The 23,061-nt window shown below is 44.5% G+C and overlaps 1 protein-coding gene across 2 annotated transcripts in view; it reads right to left on the reverse strand.

Moving 5' to 3' along the window:
• The window catches only part of Smap2 (small ArfGAP2), a 44,890-nt gene extending 24,319 nt beyond the window's left edge, over positions 1–20,571 (reverse strand). The window contains exon 1 of one of the 2 annotated variants that reach the window (XM_055611163.1): positions 20,044–20,571. In XM_055611163.1, coding sequence (XP_055467138.1) covers positions 20,044–20,146 — 103 coding nt within the window. In that variant the 5' untranslated portion in view covers positions 20,147–20,571. Of the gene's footprint in view, positions 1–2,429; positions 2,454–20,043 lie in introns of those variants that run through there. The other variant, XM_055611164.1, reaches the window with a different exon arrangement.
• Positions 20,572–23,061: the final 2,490 nt, after the last annotated feature.

Below are 23,061 nucleotides of genomic sequence, written 5' to 3' on the forward strand. Positions count from 1 at the left end.
AGGAGAAGGAGAAGGAGAAGGAGAAGGAGAAGGAGAAGGAGAAGGAGGAGAAGAAGAAGAAGAAGAAGAAGAAGAAGAAGAAGAAGAAGAAGAAGAAGAAGAAGAAGAAGAAGAAGAAGAAGAAGAAGAAGAAGAAGGGGAGTACATACAACAGGGCTAGAGAGGGCTCAGTTTTAAGAACACTTGTAGAAGACCTGGGTTCAGCTCCGAAGGATCCAGCACCCAACTCTGGACTCTGTGGGCAGCAGGTACGCATGCGGCATACTTAAAAAAAACATGCAAGCAAAATACTCATATGCATTTAAAAACATACTTTTAAACAATATTTTTAGGGAGGGTAGGACTGGGAGGAGAGCAGGGAGAGGGCAAATATGAAGCGAATAAAAACATTTTTTACTGATTATTTGGGAATTTCACATCATCAACCCTGAGCACACTCACTTCTCAGTCCTCCCAGGTCTGCCCCTCAGTCCTTGTGGACCCCCCCCTCAAAAAAAAAAAAAACAAGAAGAAAAAAAAGTCCAGTTTGTGTTGCCCACATACTCACTGGACCAATGGAGCATGGTCAAACTCCCAGTGGCCAGCTCCTTAAAGAAAACTGTGTCCTTCCCCTCCTGCGTCCCCGCCAGAAGCCATCAATTGTGGAGAGCTACACTTCAGTATCACAAATTTTAAGAGTTCTCTTCAATGGCTTTCTGTCTAGACTGTTACTTTTTAAAAAAATTATTTTTAAAAGCATATAAAATAGTTAAAGAAATAAATGAAAACCTAGTAGTAATATTTTTGTGAAAATAGCCTTTTTATAGAGGAATGATACAAAGTTAAACATGCCACAGAGAATGTCAGCGGAACAGATGTCTATAATGTTTCATGTCCCCAGCTAGCCCACGATAGTTTGACTAATTCCCTCTATACAAAGACCCTGCTTCAGCATTTATGAATAAGCCAGAAGAGCGGTGGCTGAGACATGATTCTCTGCAAAGGGGAAGGGGAAATAAAAAAAAAAAAAATAGCTGCTTTCATTGAGGGCAGGAAGGAGGCTATTTCATGAGGAGCCAAACAGTGAGACTATCTCAGTACAAATGATTGTTTGGCTTGAAGGCTCCATGTGGGCAATTACTCCAGCAAAAGCTCAGCTGGACTAGAAGCAAAGCTTGCCAGAACCCCAGGCAGAAACTAACACAGGCCTAAGTGTCAAAATCATGGTGCTGGAATCCCAGTGCGTCCCTGCGAGGATTCCCACACAACACAGCCTACATAACCGTGCACCATTTGCTATCTGACCTGGTGAAGAGTGAATTTAAAGAACATCAGTGGGTGTAAATTCTAAGTTATTCCTAAACTGCCATTTTATAGCAGAAATTAGCAGGTAGAAAAGTTTTGACCTAGCCAGGCAGTGGTAGTGTACGCCTTTAATCCCAGCACTTGGGAGACAGCGGCAGGTGAATCTCTGAGTTTGAGGCAGCCTGATCTATAGAGCTAGTTCCAGGATAGCCAAGGCTACACAAAGAAATCTTTTGTCAAAAAACAAAACAAAAAAAGGAAAAGAAGAGAAAGAAAAGTCTGACCTCTTGAGACCAATGTGTCTTGAAATCTTATATAGTTCAATCACTATTTTAACGAATAGCAGTAGACTGGTAGGAACTGATTCCTGCAAGGAGTTGCTTAACAGATAGAGAAGTGCAAGTCCAGCAAATTTGTACCCATACATGTGACCTTACAAGTCAGGCATCATAATCAAGCTATATTCCTAGTGCTCATGACCTCACTTCACATGGAGCTAACTTGTCAGAAGTCACTGTCTTCCCTTCTGAAGACATACAATTCTCTGGTGATTTTTAGGTTACATCAGGTCAAAATTTCCTTATTGAAATAATTAGTATCTACTCATATCCTTAAAAACAAACAACCAAAACAACACTGGGCATAGTGGTACATGTCTTTAATCCCTGAACTCAGGAGGCAAAAGCATGTGGATTAAAAAAAAAAAAAAAAAATTTCAGCCAGGCTGTGGTGGTACACACTTTTAATCCCAGCACATGGAAGGCAGAAGCTGGTGAATTTCTGAGTTCAAGGCCAGTCTGATCTAAAGAGTAAATTCCAGGACAGCCAGATACAAAGAAACCCAGTCTTGGGTAGAAAAAAAAAAAAGAGAGAGAGAGAAACAAAGAAACAAAGAAACAAAGAAAAAAAAAGAAAGCTAGCCCTGGAAATAAATATATATGTTGTTGGTTATTAATATTTATTATTGATTTATCTTTTAGTTAAACAGTGGTTATTCCTAAACCAGATGTATACCCAAATCACCACACAGAGACTAGGATGTATTTAGCTAACCTACAGCACAATTCCGGGCAATGATTACTCCATCCTAAACCTCCAAACTCGAATAGCTTCCTACCATTCAGATTTTTACACGTTATACTTGCTTTTAGTCATATCTTAGGTCCGATTCATCTCTCCTCATGGATCCAAGTCCTCTCCTGCTGGCCTCTCCTTTCCTCCTCCTACTGGATTCCTTCTCCTCCCCTCCAGACCAGGATGCCCCACCCTATTCTCTCCATTGCTCAGCATTGGCTGGTTGTTTTATCGGAAATACAGAGAACAAATGGTGGCACACTTACACAAACCTGAGACAGGTGATGCTTAGAATAAATATCATAATGCAATGTCCGGCTTGAAACCAGATAGTGGGGTAGAAAATTAGCATTTGAATGAACAAGGGTAAATTGTATACTCTCCACAAGCACATTATACCAACAATATATAAAAATAACATTATACAAACTAAGCAGGTTGTATTTAGGAGAAAAAGAAAAAAAAAACACATATATACCTGTAATGACAATTAATGAAAAAATGAGGTCATGGATTTGAAAGGAAGCAAGGAGGGGGGATGGAGTTTGGAGGGAGGTAAGGGAAGGACAAAATAATGTTATTATATTATAGTCTCAAAAAGAAAGGAAAAAACTGAAAGTGCAAAAGGACCATGTCCACTGGGAGTGGGGCACAAATTTTTGGAAGAGGCCACTAGAGAAAGACGATATGGAAACTGACCCATGAGGTGCTTTTCATCCTCTAACCATAGGAAAGATTCCTCTCCTTCTACCCAATGCTGACAAGTTAATTTCTTCCCTGGGTAGCTGACGGGCTAATTGTTACAGCACTGGATTCTCACACGAGACACAGCCCTGACCCATGATTCACACTGCTTACTTGCGGATCGGATCGTCTCAGCAGGGAAATTGCTTTCAACCAGCCACTGACAGCAGACAAGGTAAGCAGATGAGTAGGGAGGGACGGCTGGGCTAATCGCTACATAACCACTTCAAAGCCAGCCAGCTGCGCCTGATATTTCAAACCTTGTTATTATCATTTAAGTCCCTCACAATCAAGTGTTAGCATTCCCTGCACAGATAAGCACTGAATACAAACCTGCTGATAAAACCGGTAATAAGCCACAGAGGAACAACATGAAAATTGACAGTAAACCTACCCACAACCAAACAGTCTAACTCTTATCCCTCCAGACTTATAGTTCCCAACCAAAGTGCTTCCTTCTTTAAGGGGAACACCGATGTCTCTGGAAATTTTTGATGGTCACAACTGGCAGGAGGCAGAAATGTGCTAGGCATCTAGCCGAGGCCGAGGACTGCTGATAAATGCCCAAAATACACAGGGCAATCCCCACAAGGAATTACCAAAATGTCAAGAGTGCTGAGGTCAAGAAATGCTGCCCTAAGGAATCAGTCTTAAGCCTTCAGTTCGAAAAAGGCAAGATAGAAAAACATGCCAATTCTGCAGAAAAGTTTTTTCTTTTCTGTGACGGACAGGTGCTTAGAGTTGAGTTGTAGCTTGATACGTGCTCTACAGGCCCGTGTGTCAAAAGCTTCGTCCCACAGGAGCACTCCTGGGAGGTGGTATCACATTTGAGAAGTGGGGCCTTGTGAGAAGTCTTCAAATCACTGTGTGTCTGCCATCGGAGAGGATGTGAGACCCTAGTCTAATCATCTTTGTTGATTCCTGGTTTTGCCAAACCACATACTGCAGCCATGCAGTCTTTGTTGTGGATAGATCCGACAGAGCCATGAACCGAAACAAAGCTTTCTCCTTTAAGAAAAAATATTTTAGACTTATTTACTTTATGTATACATGGGTTTGCCTGCAGGCATGTATGTGCGCCGCGCGCACACCCGGTGCCCATGAAGGCTAGAAGAGGACGTCAGAACCCCTGGAACTGGGGTCACAGATGGTTGGGTGTATGCTGCCATTTGGGTGCTGAGAACTGAACCTGGGACTTCTGCAAAAACAGACAGTGCTCTTGACAGCTCCCCCAAGCCTTTTCTCTTCATAAGATAACTGCCTTGGATTTCTCATTATAGTGACAGAAAGTTGACGAATACAAATACACAATTCTTTTTTTTTTTTTAACAATTTATTTAATTTTATTTTCTGTGCATTGGTACAAAGGTATTAGAATCCCTGGAACTGAAGTTATAGACAGTTGTGCACTGCCATGTGGGTGCTGGGAATTGAACCTGGGTCCTTTAAGGAAGAGCAGGCTGTGCTCTTAATCACTGAGCCATTTCTCCAGCCCCACAATTCTTAAATTGAAAAGAACCTTAAAGATTTTCTAGTTCAAGCACAGACAGAAAAACTGAGCCTCTAAGGGCTTAAGTTCATTAAAGAAATGCTCATCAGTTGAACTGGAATTAGAACCGTCTCTACCTACCCCTAAAACAGTAGGTGCTCAACAACAGTTACTAAGCAGTGCCTCACTCTGAGGCATTCTCTTTACCATCACATGACTGTGCGGCTAGACATGTAGCATCTGGGACCGAGTGTGAAGACACACTCCTGTCTTTCAATTTCTACCCCTCCCTTTCCTCAAAAGGAAGCTCAGAGGGACAAGTGTGACTTGCTGGATCCCAGGACCAAATAGCTAGGCAAGAGAAGTCTCTCAGCTGTTCCCAGCAAAGCACAGGCTTTTCGCCTAGACAGTGGCTTTACACAAAACCTTCTGTGTCAACAGATGAGCTCTGTGACCCAACAGAGGAGATCCAACCAATGGCAAACACACGGAAAAGCAGTGTCATTTACCTAAATCACAACCATATCTAAACAAGTTAGATGGCTTTGAATTTCTGAATAAACAGCAGCATGGAAATTAATTTTAAGATCAAAGCACAAATGGCTAGTCCAGTGACATGCTGAATGTTAGTCACCAAACAGCCCTGCCTAAGGGAGGAGATCAAAAGGTTTGCCCTTTCATGGAGAAAGATATATGGAAATAGATGGAAACGTTTGGCATGGGGAAGAGCAAAGATGCCAGCCCTACAGACAGATCTGCACAGGGATGTGTATGCGCAGACCGAACAGGACTCTAGGAAAATAATCACAGCTTCCAGGAGCCAAGGTAAGGCTCTTCAGCTAAGCAAACCTGCTTCAGTGCGGACAAAGAGAGCCTCTAGAACTGCTTTAAGGATATTATTAATTCCACCAGAAGAGTGTCCAAATATTTACTCCCATCCCACAAAAGGGCGAAAGGACTGCTATTTCAGCCTCCAGCTTCACACCCCTTGCCACAGTCCCCCCAGATGATGTGTCCCACTGAAACCTCCTACAGAGGGCAAGGGATCAGCTTTGTGACTGGCTCCACTTTCATGTGGCACAGATGCCAGGAGCACCCGAATGAAATGCTGCAAAGAAGCAATTATTGCAAAGCAGCCACGAGATTCACCTCTCAGCTTCCTAGAATGTCACAGGTCTCCATTACCCCAGTCAACAGTGTGAAGCGGACTGTTACAATTAAAAAAGAAAAAAATCTGAACACACAATAGCAGAGAAATGCTACTTGTGGTGGACACAGAGACACTGCAGACAGCGTGCATCAGCTATGCACACACAGAAACAGTCCTTTGTCTTTGTTCACAGGCTGGGAAAACCACTGCTTAAAAAATAAAAATTGTAGCAATTACTATCATTCCCTTTTCAGCAAAGTAGGGCCTCTAATCCACCTCCCCAGTGGCTAGGCTTGAGTGAAGGGAGACTGTGTGAACACCTGCGGGCTAATCACAGTGTGACAACACTTTCCCAACAGGCACGGCGTGGCATGCTGGCCCATCCTGCTGCAATGTGACACATAACCGATGTCCCCTCTCTCCACTCCTTGCCTCAACAGATGTCTGTGGCGGCAAAGCATTTCAGAATGACAGCCCCTACGGCAAACCGTCTCTAAACGGTTCCAACCCGGAGACGCCACCCAACCTTTTTGAATTAGAAAGGCCCATAACTACTCAGGGCTAAACACATAAATAACTTACCAGTCTAACAGTAGCACACAAATTTACATTGCGCTATCATCTGTAATGATGAAAACCGAAAACCCAAATGCCCAACATTAGTGTTATATAAAAGATGACATACTCCCATGACAGAGTAGGTTTTTAAAGATAAAGTTATTTACATGTTTTTAGTGTCATGAAAATATCCATGACAAATGTTAAATGAAACAATAATGTCATAAAAATTAATGAAGTACAAACTCAAGTAAATAATGAGCAGGGAGCATTCTGAGAACTATCATTTGTGTGATTTTGTTTTTCATACTTTCCAATTATTTTATAATGAATATGGATAAATGTCATGATCAAAAAAGATGGCGGCTCAAAGCTCTGCTTTTAAAGGCAACAGCTTCTAATGCTTAGAAAATAAGCACACCTCCCCACTCCACAAATCTCCTAAGATTAAATAAAAAACAAAAACCCTGCTCTAGGAGTCTGTTCCTATGGCAACAAGTCTTCCCCTCCCCCTTAAATACATGAGCAGTCTAATGAAATGAGGATCTATTTTTGCTCTGCCATAATGTAGACCCTCAATTTGAGTCACTTGTGCTGAGATGCTTCTGCTCAGAGAAGGCTCAGAACCAAGGAGGGTGCCCAGGGGAACTAAACTGCATCCGCCTGGTTCTAAAACTTCATTTAAAGATAGTCCTTGCTCTCCTGTCTGAGCTGGGAACATAAAGCAACCCCACACGACAAAAAAGACCTTTTCTTAGATTTCCCCGATCTGCAGCAATTCCTCTTGCCAAATTCCCATGCCCACTTTCAGAGTGACGAAGCCAAGCTCTGTGCCAACAGCTACTCTGGATAAACACACTTCCAGCCCGGCATGAGAGCCTGACTGAATCTTTTTCATTTTTTCCTTATCAAGTCTGCTGTCACACTGAAAGTGGTTTCCAAGAGCTCTGCTGCTTGTAGCTTGGTAAGGAGGGGGAGGGGGAGCTTGGTAGCTCTGCTCTAAGTTTGTGTCAGTTATCACAGGGGCTGAAGTACCAACAGCAACAGAAAGGTCTGGAGGCAGAAAGTTCTCATAAGATACGATTTTTCCAAAGCATAAGAATTGCCAGACATGATGGCAAACTCCTTTAATTCCAGCATTTGGAGGAGGCAGAGGCTGGCAGATCTCTTAGTTTGAGGCCAGCCTGGTATACAAAATAAGTTCCAGGACAGCCAGGCCTACACAGAGAAACCATGCCTCAAAAAACCAAACCAAACCAAACCAAAAAACAGCACCAGAACTAAAAATGTCAATGTGCCAGTAAAGTGAATTCTTTCAACTCAAAGCCAAAAATGAAAGAGAACTCATTTCTAAATCTACACATTCGGGGACTTCCAGTCAGGTAAGAAAAGAGGAAGAAGTTAAAAGCAACATCGAGCTCTGTGCACTGGGGGCAAACGAGGGGAAGTAACACAGTAGGATTCACACACGCAGCCACGGCTGCTCTGGGGAGAGGCTGGGTCGATACAGACTAGCCTTCACTAGCCACTGCTGCAAAAGAGAGTCTGCTGGCTGGCTGTTGTCAGCTCCACACACACTGGGGTCATGTGGCAGGGGGGAACCTCAGCTGAGGAAAGGCCTCATCAGACTGGTCTGCAGGCAGGTCTGTTGAGTTATCTTCTTGACTGTGGATTGCTGCCTCGGGGCCCAGCTCACTGTAGGCTGTGCCACCTCTGGGCAGGTGGATCCAGGAAAGTATAGGAATGGCAGCTGAGACAGTAAGCAACTTTCCTCATGGCCCTGCCTCTGCCTCCGCTTGATTTCCGGCCAACTTCCTTAATTAGGGGCTATGAGAAATGCAAACCAGATCAACCCTTTCCTTCCCAGGTTGCTTTTGGTCCTGGTGTTTACCACAGCAATGGAAAGCAAACCAAGAGAAACAGCTCTCTGAAGAAAGGAAAAGGAAAGATGCTCTACTTGCTAGTCACTATGCTGGCACACAATTAACCGTACCAGGGCAGTTTCCCTACCTCCTGAGTCCTTTACTGTCTTCTACACACCACAGAGTGGGACCAAAAGCATTGATTCAGCCGGGGCTGAGAGAGACAGTGACTGGAAGCCAAAAGGATCCAGTTTAGGACTAACACATTTCCAGTAAAAGCTGAGTTAATTTTTTTCAAGAATAACAAAATCAACAAACTCTTTCTGCAGGTGGACTTGTGAAACCTAGCATGTTTTTAAACTGTATTCTCTGTGTATTTAAAATTGTCCAAAGTCTGCATTTACTGTGAATGAAAAAAAGAAATAAAAAACCTTATTCCTCTGCAAGCCACAGGTTAGGGGGGTGAGATTCCAAGGCGGGTTTCAGCCACATGACAGGGAGCATGGGGAAGGTGGAAAGTTGACAAACTGAATACAACCCCACAGCAACCTTACACTGCCGGATGGCCACAGCTGAAGGTGAATTTGGCTCATCTCTAGGGCTTTCCACTGGGGGAGGACCTGCCGTTCAGCCATCAATGGACCAGCGTTCATAAAGCCTGTTGGGAAATACAGGATCCAGAAGAGTGGGGTAGGGAAGGAGAAAGTTTGAGAAAGGGAAGAGTCAAACACAGTAAGAAATAATGATCATTATAAAACATGAAGCTTTACAAAGGCATAGATGTGCCTTTAGGATGTACCTTTAAAGACAAATGGTCTGGCTGGCAGTCTGGGGAAAAGTCAAATATTTCAAATACCAAATTCCAAAGCTAGCTGGAAGCTCCCATGCTTCACAGGTGGTTAGAGCATGATTAAGAGCGCAAGGTATCTGTCCTCTTGTAGGGCAGATATGTAGGGAGTTCAAGGCCAGTCTGAACCAAATGTGAGGCTCTGTCTCAACTTCCTCAAAATTGTTTACTTAACTTATTTAATTAAAATATAAAAATCTAAGCCAGGCATGGTGGATCACTCAGGTAATCCTAGCCTTTAGGTGACTGAGCTAAAAGGACTGCCACAAGTCCAAGGCCAACCTGGGCTGCACAGTAAGTTCAGGACAGTCAGAGCTACATGGCAAGATGTCTCAAAAGTAAGTAAATAAAACCCAAACTGCATATAATTGTATCTGTGAATTACAAGAATGTTTGTCAAGAAGAAATTAATTTTTCAGAGAAAAGTTAAAAAAAAAAAAAACAACAATGAAAACCTTGTGATTTTCATAGTTGGTAACAACTTAAACAATAATGTTCCCTTAATCTGTGGAAAGTAATAGCCCCAAAACAAACATACTCACACTGAACCAAGTCCTTTTGCTGGCCTAGTTCCACCAAAGCCATTAACAAGCCTAAATGCAGGTGACCTGATTGACAAAAAAAGCACTTCTAGAAAGTGCTGAACCGGAATCACGTAACACAAATGCTTTTATAATCAGGAAGAAAATTAGCAGCCACAGCTTGGCAAGCTTTCCCTTTAGACAGAGCAGCGACATTCCTTGCAAGACTATATACTTTTCAGGTTTAGTGCAGAAAAAAATAATACATCTAGTGATGTCACTTTTTTTTTTCCAGACAGGGTTTCTCTGTGCAGCTTTGGCTGCCCTGGAACTTGCTCTATAGACCAGGCTGGGCTCGAACTCACAAAGAGTGATGTCCCATTTTTCACCTAGTACTAACTAACCTAATTGAAGTTCTTGGGATACAACAGCCACCAGCCCCCCACCCCTCACCCAACCAGCCTAGATGAAGGGGTGCCATGGCACAAGGAAAATCGATGCCACTGCAGATACCTTAACTACCACAAAACTGTGCAACTTTGTATTGCTGACTCAGTCACCCAGGGGAGGATGGGGCAATCTCCTGAGACCCTAGGCTTCCCAGAAGTGGGAACTGATTTTCTGAGTAACCAAACAATAAACTGATGCACAGCACCTGGCAGCAAACAAAAGTCAGAGTTTCAACCTATCACACAGCCTTCCAGACTATGACTTACTGTCTCATTGCTTCCTTTCAGCAATTGTTAGGATCCTTTAGATGCACGTGAGGCAGATTCTACCAAAAACCCCTTCCCATCTCTTGTCCACACTTACCTGAAAGACTTTTGAATACTTATCCCTTATAGCTAAGGGGGACCAACCACATCTTGGAGATGTTCTCAGGCCTTGTCCTGCCCCTTATTCTCTATCGCAGAGAACCAACTATACTTCCCAGCCTCCCTCTTCAAATGATTTCTAGATAAATTCCCTCAATGAGAGATTCTAGTAAGGATAAATGGCAAACGAAAGAGAGAAGTCAGAGTTCTCTTATTTGGCATGGGTTCCAGCTGCCACCAGACAATTCCTCTTGCCTTGCGCTGGAGCATCCATGGGCGTCTGGCACTTTCTAACTTCCTTAGCCTCACAGTAGCTCCTGGATACCACAAATGCTTGGGTATCTAAGAGCCACTTAGCTGTACTCAATTCCATGATCCACTGGTTTCTGTTTCCCTAACTGGTCCTTAACTGAGGAAACCTTCTAATGGGTATGTCAAACATATTTTTTAAATTACTTTTTAGAAAATAATTTTCTTTTATCTAAATGTCCTGTAAATTTTTCTTCTAGTAAAGAACAAAATATGCACAGATGATAAAATTCACATCATCGTTCATTCACTCACTCATTCAGTGATTTGCTTAGTCTGACCTTATTAAACCCTACCACTGCTTGGAAGATAGTGAACACAGTCCTGGGTCCTTGCCCTTATGGCCTTACATCCTTGAGGACACTTCAAGTGTGGCAAGTCACAACCTAAGAAGCTAACCGTGGGCTGGGATGTAGCACACTTACTAAGTTTTCGCCTGACATGAATGAAGCTTTGGCTTTGATGCCTACCAGCATGTAAGCCAGGTGTGGTGGCACCTGCCTATAATCCTAGCACTGGTGAACTGGAGGTAAAAAGATCAGAAGTTAAAGGTCATCTTCAGCTACATAGTGATTTCAAAAGCCCTGGGAAACACCAGGTCCTGTCTCAAAAGAGAGAGAGAGAGAGAAAGAGGAGGAAGAAAAAAAAGTGATCTGGGCTGGGTGCACTGGGTCTAGTGCACAGGCCTGTAATCCCAGTCATTTAAGAGACTGAGGCGGAAGTTCAAAAGTTCAAACCAACCTGGAGAGGCTCCATCTCAAAAAGTTTAGAAAGGGGGCTGGGCACAGTGACGCCCTCCCATATCCCAGCCCTCGGCAGACAGAGTGGGAGACTCCTCACAAGTTTGAGGCTTTGCCCTACTCGGTGAGTTCCAGGCCAGTCAGGACTACACAGGAAAACCCTATCTACAAAATGGGGTTTGGGGTGACGGAGGGTGGTAGGGTGTTTGCCTGACCTGTGAGAAGCCAAACCCCCAGCACCACAAATACAATTAGCCAGCGAGGAGCACTGTCCCATCAGCAGAGTGAGGTAAATGAACGAGTACAGGTGTCCTACTCTACAGAGACCCCTCCTAACCTTCTCTGTCCTGTATGAAGCTGCCTCCTCCGGGAGCAGTGCAGAACCTCCTCAGTGTTACTATCTCCTGAGACTGGCCACCTGTTCAAACAGAAGGCACCGAGCGCTTACGATGTGCAGCATGCGGGTGTGACACAGCCTTTCGTTGGGCATGTTTTTAATGGGGGAATATCAACTGGAGAAAGAGTAACTGCTTTAGTGACACTTACCCTTCCTCCACAAGCACTAACACAGAGTGCACTAACACCCCGTGCAATGTGCATAATGAATAATGTGTCACAGCCACCAACTGCATATTATTTTCAGGTTGGAATTTGCAGGCAGAAGAACAGAAACAGACAATGACTCATGTGATGAACAGTTATATAGAGAACTGTGCCCAAGAAAGCTGCCACCTACATCCCATAATGACATCAGATAACAAAGGCAGAAAGGGGGTGATTTATCTGGAAATAAGATTTGCTACCAAGGAAGCACCTTATACAATCAAGCAGACGCAGTAACTACTCGACACATGGCCTGCCTGAGCACAGGAGCACAGTCAAGCTTCCAGAACAACAGCGCTGGCTGCAGACGGCGCTCTACTGCTGGTGCCTCACTGGACCGCCCTAAGAGAGAGTCACGTATTCGTGAAAGCACACTGCCACACAGAGGATGCAGGCTCAGTACTCAAACCTCTTTCACTACTCAGCAACAGCCAAGCGGTTCATGCCTGTGAGGCTTAAAACCCCACTGCAGAAGCAGATGGACCTACAATGTTGGATGTATACAAAAGCCTCTAAAGCATAACGCATATTCGTAATCTCAAAGCGCCCAAAGTCGCCTGGAGAGGTGAAATTTTAACCTTAGTAGGCCTTGACTAGCTACCAAATCTTAACCCTCACGCTACACAACATTCAAATCACCCTAAATAATGCACACGCACGCACACACGTGAGCGCACACACTGCAGCGTTCAGCTCCCTAAGTTCTCCTGGCACCACCCTGTGAGCCCTTTCAGACGCAGCTTAATTGCCTCTTGGAAGCCGTGACTTCCTGAGGAAGCCCTTTTTGCCTCCTTCAGTGCTTTCGATTTTCCCTGTGCGCACCGCCATGATGACTATCTGCTTGATGCATCTACTTCCCCACTAGAATATAGCGCCTTTGAAATCAAAGACCTCATCTTTGAATTCTAGCATATGTCCCTGCACAGTGTCTGGCACAGAATGAGTGCTTAAAACTTTTCTTTCGTTTTACTGGGGTGTTTTGTTGTTGTTTACTTGCTTCTATTGGCCTTTTAAGACAGGGTTTCAGGGGCTAGAGAGAATGCTCAGTGGTTAAGAACGGTGGCTGTTCTTCCAAAGGACCTGAGTTCAATTCCCAGTCAACCACATGGCAGCTCACAACTGCCTGTAATTACAGTTGCAGGAGATCTGACACCCTCACACAGGCACACATGAAGGCAGAACACCAATGTAAAAAAATAAATAATTTTTAAAAAAAGAAAATGAAGACAGGGGTTCATGTAGCTTAGGCTGGCTCGGGATGATCTTGAATTCCTGATCCTCTGGCTGATGTGATTACAGGGATGTGCCATCACATGCCACTTTAGGATACATTACTGAATATGTATACATACACACACACACACACACACACACACACATACATACATACAGTGTGGAATCTCCAGTCTATAGTGAGCTCTCCCTAAGAGAATTCTGTACTCTTTTCCCCTTTGCCACAAGGTAAAATTTAAACGGAAAGCAGAATAAACAAGGAAGTGTCTCCCAGGGAACAGCCTTAATATTGTTACTATGAGACGATTTAATGGTGGCTTTGATAAATTACTTTCAGTAAAACTTGTCAATAATAATCATGACTATCAGAATTAAGATGCAACAACTGTGAAAGCTCAGAAAGATATCCTTAGATATCTAAGGATATCTTAACAGCAAGAAAGCTGGAACTGGAAGTGGAAATTCTGTCTGTCTACATCTGGGGGGCTTTAAGCTCAAGAAGATTAAAAACTACATTTCTACATTATCATATGCCAATGACAGGTAGCTAAAATAACTTAAGGTTGACAGAAAAGTCTGTGTTCTAAGGAATGGTAGTTATAAAACAATGATATGCCATTGATAAAGAACAAATAAAAGGAGAGGTAAATATTAATGTGCAAAAGTTAAGACTGGGCTGGTGTGACAACAGGTAACGTTCCTTGCTGCCAAGCCTGCCCGAGCTCAGTCCCAGGATCCGGAGAGCAGAGAAAGAGAACTGATCCCTACAAGGTGTCCTTTGACCTTCACACATGTGCTGTAGCATGTGCAGGTGAACACACATACACACAATTAAAATGTAATATATTTTTTTTAATTTTTAAAGGTTATTATTTAGGACTACTACTAGAAAACTTCCACACAAAGAAATTCCCTAGTCTAATCTCTCATTCTTGTTTGAAGATGCAGGAAACATCCAGGCTATCCTCAAGGGTCCTGTAAAGCACATTTGCAAAAACCCCAGAACTCCCATATATAGGAAATGGTTTTGGCTTAAGGACCAGGGGATTACTGTGAGTCATTCTAACCTTGGCTTCCAGTAACCAGAGTATTTTAAGAATATAAAGTTAAAAAAAAATAAACTAATAAAATCAAGATAAAATAAATAAGATCAAGAACGGTAAACTAGCCAGGCGGTGGTGGCATCAGAGGCAGGTGGATCTCTGAGTCTGAGGCCAGCCTGTTCTAAGAGGGAGTTCCAGGACAGTCAGGGCTACGCAGAGAGACCCTGTCTCAACAAAACAAAACAAAAAAGAATAGTAAAAATAAATGATGTTCGCATCTTAATAACACTTTGTGTTATTTTTCCAACTAAGGAAATGGAGCTGAAGCAGTGGGCTAGCATGCTGAGGGTCACAAAGCAGGTAAAGGGTCTAACCAGATGCTCCATCACCAAGGGGAGAACTTTCCATCACTGCCTCCTTGGCTCTGAGTGCTGTAGATACTTTATTGGAAGATGTATTCAAATGCCAGGTGGTGGTGGCACATGCCTTTAAACCCAGCACTCAGGAGACAGAGGCTGGCAGATTTCTGTGAGTTCGAGGCCAGCCTGATCTACAGAGCAAGTTCCAGGACAACCAGGGCTATACAGAGAAACCCTGTCTCAGAAAAAAATAAATTTTTTTTTAAATCATTCTTATTTTATGTGTAAGAATGTTATACCTGCATGTATGTCAGTATGCCACATCAGACCATGGAAGCCAGAGAAGGATATTAGATCCCTGGAACAGGAGTTTACAGATAGTTGTGAGCCACCATCTAGGTGCTGGGAACCATAGTTGGGTCTTCTACAAAGGTCTCAAGTGCTCTTAACCACTGAACCATCTCTCTAGCCCCTGTGCACACTTTTCAAAGATACCTTCCATGAGAGAAGCTATCTTCAAAATCACTCAATAATATCTCTCAACTTGATAGAAATACGGCATTGTGTATGGGCTTGAAATAATGCAGGCGCTCTTTAGTGCACATGGACAGTGAATCTTCATGTCTCCTGTTATGCTATTGACTGAAAAATCCAAGAGACTAAAAGCAGTGGGTAATGTGCTATTTGCACAAAAGTGCTGAAAACCTATACATCTGATGTCATTGTTTAATGCCCACATATGCACACACACACACACACAAAGACAATGACATTGTCCATGCATATAGTACCTCTCAAAAATCAGGTAAGAGGCTGCAGAGAAGGCTCAGCAAGTAAAGCACTCACCCTGCAAGTGAGGACTGGCGTTCAGAGCTCCAAAGCTCACTTAAAAGCCAGGCGGGCATGGCAGCCTGCCTAAAACCCCAGTGTACAGGAGGCAGACACAGGGAATCCTCAGGACAAGGTGGCTAGGTTAGCCAGAATCAGTGACAGATCTGTCTCAAAAAACAAAACAACAACAACAACAAAACACATGGACATCTATTAAGGAAGACACTCAATGTCCACAGCAGGCTTCCACAAGTAGACATGCATAGATACATCCTCACACACATGTCCCCCACACATACGTTTTAAATGGAAATCAGGTGAGGCAAAGCCCTTGGAAGAGATGGGAGGATCATAGCAAGTTTACATTTAGTCTGGTCTAATTGCAAGTTCCAGTCTCGCCAAAGCTATACAGACCTGTCTCAAATACACAGCTAAGAAATCAGGTACAGGGGTGCATGCCTGTATAATACAAGCATTGGGGAGGTAGAACAGGAGCTCATTTACATAGAGGTCAAAGCCTACCTGGACTATAAGACCCTGTTTCAAACAAAGAACCAGGAGTGGTAAGAAATAGCCAACAGTGGTTATATCCAGGAAGAGAACAAAGGTGGCTACAGGTCACCTTAGGACAATGACTTTTCACATTCTGTCGTCTTTTAGATTTTTTAAATTTTAAACCACATGAAAATCAACTTAAATGAATATATATATAATATATATATATAATATATATATATATATACGCACACACACACACACACATATATATATAATAGAAGATGAAACAGTCAGTGGTTAGGTAATTAGAGGGGAAACATTTCACAGACAAGATGTAACAGAGAGGGAAGGGAAAAACTAACAAAGCTCTCAAGACTCTAGAATTCCATGAGGTGCGTCAGTCCCACACATATTCCACAAGCTCATCATATGTCTCCCATGTCAGTTCTTTGCTCTCTATTTCTCTCTATTTCTCACAAACCTTGACACTGCTAATGTCCCAAAGGTGGACAGGAGTTCGCAGACCCTAAGAAGGGCAGACCCTCCGGTGGTAAATGATAGCATCTGGGTTAAACAACAATCTCTGAATGGGCTAATCCCCACACACTGAGAAACATCTGGAGCTGCCGAGCTGAAGGCCAAGCCTTGGGCTGCTGTGACCCCAAGTACAAAGGAAGTATGATGGAGCCAGCTCTCAAGCTGCCAGTGACCAGGGACATACCTGGATCATACACGAGTTTTGTTTGTCCTCTGTTTATCATTAATGAAGTCAGTCCATTTAGGTATTGATCTGGAAGCTTTCATGACAAGGAAACTGTATCTTTGGCTAAGAACAAGTCATAGCTTTTGGGAAAGGGAGCTTTTTGAGACAGGATCTTACACAGCCCAGGCCATCCTCAAACTTCCTGAGGATAACTGAACTTAAGTCCCTTCCTGCTTCCAACTCCTGAACAGCTGTGGCCCTCCTCAGATGGTTTAAATTGTGCCTTTTGCTTGTTTTTATCTTTTGAGACAGGGTTTCTCTGTGTAGCCCTGGCTGTCCTGGACTCACTTGGTAGACCAGGCTGGCCTTGAACTCACAGAGATCACCTGTCTCTGCCTCTCGAGTGCTGGGTGTGCGCCACCACCGCTCTGCATTGGCTTTTTTTTTTTTTTTTTTTAACAAAACAATGCCAAAGTAGTCCTGGACACTTGGGAACCTGGTCCAACAGTCCTTCTACTGAATAGAGAGAGAAGAGTGCCTGCTTATTCTCTATTCTGATGTTCAAGTTACATTATTTTAAGGATCAACTAATAAATGTCACTCCTAAACATGATGTTAAAAAGAAGAGTCAGGGAACTAGAAAAGTTACTCTGTAGCTAGAATTCACAGTGTTCTTTAGAAGGCCTGAGTTCAGTTCCCAGCACCTACCTACCTCAGCGACTCACAACTCCCTGTAACTCCAGTTCCAAGGGATCTGACACTCTCTCCTAGCATCCATGGACTTCGCACTCTCACACACATAAGATTTAAACTAAAAATAAAGTTTTTGTGAAAGAGAATTTTTCTGAAAATAAATAAAAAGTCAGGGTGGCAACACGGCTCAGTGGGTAAGGAAGGATCCCCGCCACCAAGCCTGACCACGTGAGTTCACTCCCCACATGGTGGAAGTTGTTCTCTGTCCTATAGAGACACACACACAGATAGAGACAGGCAGACAGTGAGAGAAATGAATTAATTAAAACGTAATATTAAATTTTAAAAAGAGAAGTCATTTTGGGAGTATCCACTTATAGGTTTGTAGACTAAATACTAATAGACGATCACTCTCCAGACCCTGTCTAGACAGCTCTCAATTCTCTAAAAAAGAACAAGAGGAGGTAAAAAGTAAATGCAAACCCAAATCTTATTTTAAATTCTTCCGCCAACTCCAGTCCTTTTTTTATCAGGGCTGAGCAGGTAACAGTCTAGTGATGCAAATGTCTCTCTTTCCCACCCTCTGAGAACTGCCTATATGTTCACTGCAGCAGCAGAAAGTGGAAAAGAGGAACAAAACGAAGGAGGGGCTAACCAGCAGCCTGGGCTAGACAGTTCTCCAACTAGATAAACAGAGGCCTCAGCAAAAGCCTGTTTAACAGAACTGGAAAATAAATAAATAAATGGACACGTGGGCATCTCTTTTTTAATAGTGAGAACATGTGATGAAAAGAATTTCTAACTTCAGAATATTCGCGATCCAAGGTTTCAGCGTCAGTGGCAGACAGCTACTAGTTTGCTGTTGTTCATTTTTCACATTTTATTCGTTGGCTTTGTGGGGATTTGCACATGTGCTACAGCAGCCATGTGGAGGTCAGGGGACAGTTTATGAGAGCTGGTTCTCTCTCCTCTTACCACGCAAGTCCTGGGGATCAAACTCAGGTTGTCAGCCTTGGTGGCAAGCACCTTTACCCGCTGAGCCCTTTCACAGGCCCCAGCTACCAGTTCTCGTTAGAAACTGACTAAAGCTTCAGGTCTGATTATTCCCAGTAAGGCTATTAATAAAGGGCAACAGGAAATTTGGAGGAAGAGACAGTATATAAACCTCTCTCTTCCACGTGGCGTATTTTATTGGAATGAGTAAGTATAATAGCACATAAGAAAGAGGGAAGGGGTAGTTCAAAAAAAAAAAAAGTCACCAAAACAGCATCTGATTCCCCAAATGTGGCAATGCTCAATCAGAGGATGCCTCACTGTGAGCTAAGTCTGTCAACTCAGGACACTGAGGGAATGTGAGTAAAACAAAGATGCTCCTAAATTTTAAGCCAAACCTTCCAATAGATCTAACAATAATCAATCTATAAGAAATTGAAGCTACTCAACATAAGTTGATCACAAATACCCCTTCTAAATGAACTCCTGTTAAGGTTAAAAACTCAGGACAGAAATCTGGGGATCTGCTTTCCCAGCAGTTCCTTCCATTTGCCTACTGATAGAGGTCACTAAAATTTATTACTAGGAGGCTACATCAATGCATCATCATTCTTGTGCCCTTCTTACATAACCTTACTCTAAAATAAACCACAATCACATGAAGCACGGGTTAAGAATCTACCGCTTTTCTCAAAATTAATACACACACGTCTGAATTTGTCTTATACCGTGTGCCCATATGCTATGTAGCAAATCTGGGAAAGGAACTAAAATAAATAAATAGTAGCCCCTCTCCCCTAAATTATAGCTGCTTATATTTACAAAGCCAAGTAAAAATATTTCACTAGTAGATTTTTCTACCATACCGACCTCTAATTGTATCACAGCATGAACCATTAACCAGCACAGAAAACAGGCTAAATGGATGTGGCCAATTCACAATGGTCCTTCACCTCTAGAAGTGTAATCACCAAGGAAATAGCAAATTCAATGAATTCCTTGCTTCCTTTTCTCCCTGCTCGAATGAGTCCTGCCCTACAGCCCGGGTCTGCTAGTTTTGGCTACCACACACGCATGAGGCCTCTACAGCCCAAGGCTAGGCTTATCTAGAAATTCGCACTGTGTCACTGCATGAGGCAGCTTCTCGGTGCACACATCCTGGGTGATGAAAGCCACCTAAGCACTCTGTCAGAGCTCAACAAGGTGGCAAAATGACAGGAGTCGCTAATGAAATAGTAGACAGCAAGGGATACCACCCTTAAAAATCATTTCGACAGTTTTCCTCTTCGTCATCTCACCTTCCTTCCCACCCCCACCCCCACCCCACTGCAGCTCACCCACAGCTTTGCCAAGTGAAGGGCTGACGGCTCTGGATGACAGCGAGCCCAGTAGCCATTCAGAGCCTGCAACACAGACATTCTCACCTGAACACACCGGGCAACCCCACCCCCACTGTACCATCTCCACCACGCTGACGCTGACGCTGACACACACACACACACACACACACACACACACACAGTCGCCCACACCAAACCCGAACCCCAGGAAACCCAACAGGCTCATGAGCGAGGGTGGCATGCGTTGTCATCCGAAGAGGGCTCGCCCCTGAGCTCCAGAACCCCTCCCGACTCAGGCCACCACCACGCCGCCGCCCCGCAGCTGGCCCCGCGCCGGCGCCGCGGATGCGCTACCTTTGGACTGGCAGTCAGCACAGAACTTGTTATCTTCCTCCAGCAGCAGGTTGGCCAGGACCGCCTGGTACCGATCCACGTCCTTCACCGACTTGCCTGTCATGGCCAGGGTGCCGGCGGGGGCAGAGGGCGACGCGCCCCCTGCGCCCCCAGGAACCCCTGCCTCGGTCTGGGGCTGAGGCCTCGGGGCCCCCGCCCAGGCGCACCACCGGAGCGCAACGAGCCGTGTCCTCCCGCCCGGCCCCCGAGCCGGCCGGGGGTCAGCGCCGTCCGCCCCCCGCCCAGCAGCCCCTCAGCGCGGCGCCCCCTGGCGGGCTTCGGGCAAGCCGGAGACCCGCGGACACTGCGGGATGCCAGACGCTGCCTAGGCGGAGTGAGCCTTCGGCCTCAAGGGTGCAGAGCGTACACTTGACCCCGGTGCTGAGGGTCTGCCGGCCGCTCTTCCCGCCTCGGTTTCCCTGGCAGCTGCGCCCAGCTCGACCGCCACCTCCGCCGCCTACTTCCGGCAGCTCTTCCTCTCCTCCTCCACCCAGCCCAACCCGCGCATGCGCCCCGCCCACCGCGCCGCACTGGGCTCTCCCCTCGGCTCCGCCTCCTAGGAGCCAATCCGGGAAGAGCCTGGGGGCGGAGTTTGGAGGGGGAGAGCGGCTGGAGGGAGGACACGCCCCTCGCCATGTCCTTGGAAAAGAATGAATGAAGCCTGGTGGGAAGGGAGGAGGGTGAGGAGAATAAAGTGAAGGTAACAGCCAACTTGAGTTACTGAGCTCGTACTGTGTGGCGGGCACTGCGCTAAGCGCTCTATATCAATCATCACAAATATGCTCTTCACAGCAACCTTTATGAGATGTGTTTATTATTCTTATATAACACAAGGGTCGTGGCTATCCCAGGCTCCTTCAGCTTAGTCTTTCCTTCAAAAGACAAAAGGACTCACCCTCTGACAAAAGTTAAAGAGACATGACACCCTCCTTCCCCATCACGTCTAACTTGGAATGCCTCCTGGCGCTGATACTCATTAGTCTTCTCTTTGTGACTACTGTCCTCTCTGAGCATTGTTCCGCCTAGTGTCTACACAGAATTTTTCCTTTCCTTCTTAAAAAAAGAAAGAGGGAAGATTTATGTATTTATTTCTGAACAGGTTCTCCCTAAGTAGCCCCGGATGGCCTAGAACTTACTTCAAGAAACTTCTAGGAAACAGGATTTACTTTCATAAATGCCTAAGCTCGTAAAGTATTTTCCTAGGGCAGAGCCATCAGGCTAGATATTATTTTAGCCGTTTTAAAATGTTTAGTTTATTTTATTGAGACAGGGTATCACTACGTAGCCCTGATTTGTAGGCATAAGGTTATTGTGCACTGTGTAAAGATTCAAATGCTGATTTCTGTGCCCCACCTCCATAACTGGTTGCAGCCCTTGTCCTGTCTCTATGTTGTCTAAACACTGCTTCCCAGTAAAGCAGCTTACAGCCAGTCACTGAGCAGGGCAAAGAATGGGCTGGACTTCCTGCCAGCCAAGGGAGGAGAAGAGTTAGATGGAGGAAGTAGGGGAATCAACCATGAAAACATTAGAAGAGAGGGGAGAAAGCCATAAAATGCAAGTATCTCAGGGATTTTGGCAAAGAGAAAACCAGATTATCTTAGAGGGTTAAGACTAGAGTAATAACTGCTCAGTGTTGTGCCATTGTTGTTCAAAAGAAGGAAAATCTCAACCATTCTATTTTACTAAAGGAGCCATATGCTGGGGTGAAAACCTACTAGCTCAGAGAGGCAGAGAAAGCAACCAGCTAACTTTCCTCCTCAGCTCAGGTCTGGATGGAAAAAAACCCAAAAGGCTCACTAGCTTAGCTGACAGCCCAGAAACAAGAGGCCAAGGCCGAAGGCTTGCTATCTCAAAGCCTCAAAAGCCAGGGAACTGAAGAGCTGAAGCCTAAGCTAAACCCAAAGCTTGAGCTAATAGCCCTTTCTTCTTCTCCACACTGTCTTAAATACACCTCAACTCAAAGTCCCTCCTATTATTTAATCCCCGTCAGCTAGTTTCTTGCTCTGCCTCTTGACCTAGGGTTAACTTTATTAAGTCCTATGTACAGAAAGCTCTTGGATTGAAAGTATGTGCTAGGGCTGGGTGAACCACACCATAATCACTGGTTTGCAATAAACAGAAAGTTCTTGGATTAAAGCTGTGTGATAGGGCTCAACCAAAGAAACGGGGTTTTACAGTTCACAAATTTGGGGGTTCACAGTGGGATCAAATGTCCTGCAACATGCCATAAAGGTTATTAAATAAATAACATAGTCCAGTCTCAATTATTTGGGTGCTAGCTGGGTTCAGAGAGAAACTGCAATACACACATTTGTAAAAGTGTCACTAAGACTGGTTGGTCTGAACTTACTATGTTGACCAGCTTGGTCTTGAACTCACAGAACTCTGCCTCTCTCTGCCTCCTAAGTGCTAGTGAAAGATCCCCGGAGGGTATCTTCCGTCAGAGAGACCCCCTCCCAAGGATCAACGAGTCCATTCGGATGCAAACAGCAAGAGGCTTTTATTTTGATTCTCGGGTACCCGGGGCGAAAAGTCATTCGGAAGACTTCCGCGCCCCCTAGATGGGAAGCTGGGGTTTATATAGGGTTTTAGAGGCAGAAGCACTGGTACAGAAACGAGAGGGCATGGTTACAGGGGGCTGATTGGTACGTTTACACGAGACCACAATTTGCGTCAAAGTTTGGCAGGGGCACCAAAATTCCAGGAACTGGGTGGTCAAGGGGGGTAGGATGACCCCTTGACGTGGCCCGCCACCTGTTATTTTGTTTTTCCCTATCTTAGCTGAAACAGTCTCACAGATATCTATGAGAGTGATTAACACAAACTGTTTTTAGTATGACTGGGGCAGCCTGACCACAGATATCCCAAGTGGGTGACACAGCTAGGATTTCTCAGTAATTTTCCAGTTTCTCATCTGGCCTTCAGAGTTTTACAAAACAGTGGTGTCTCACAAAATGGCATTAGCTATGTTTAACTTAG

The sequence above is a fragment of the Psammomys obesus genome, unplaced genomic scaffold, assembly GCF_907164565.1.
Source record: "Psammomys obesus unplaced genomic scaffold, mPsaObe1.curated_primary_1811, whole genome shotgun sequence".
In the NCBI taxonomy this organism is placed as follows: Eukaryota; Metazoa; Chordata; class Mammalia; order Rodentia; family Muridae; genus Psammomys; species Psammomys obesus.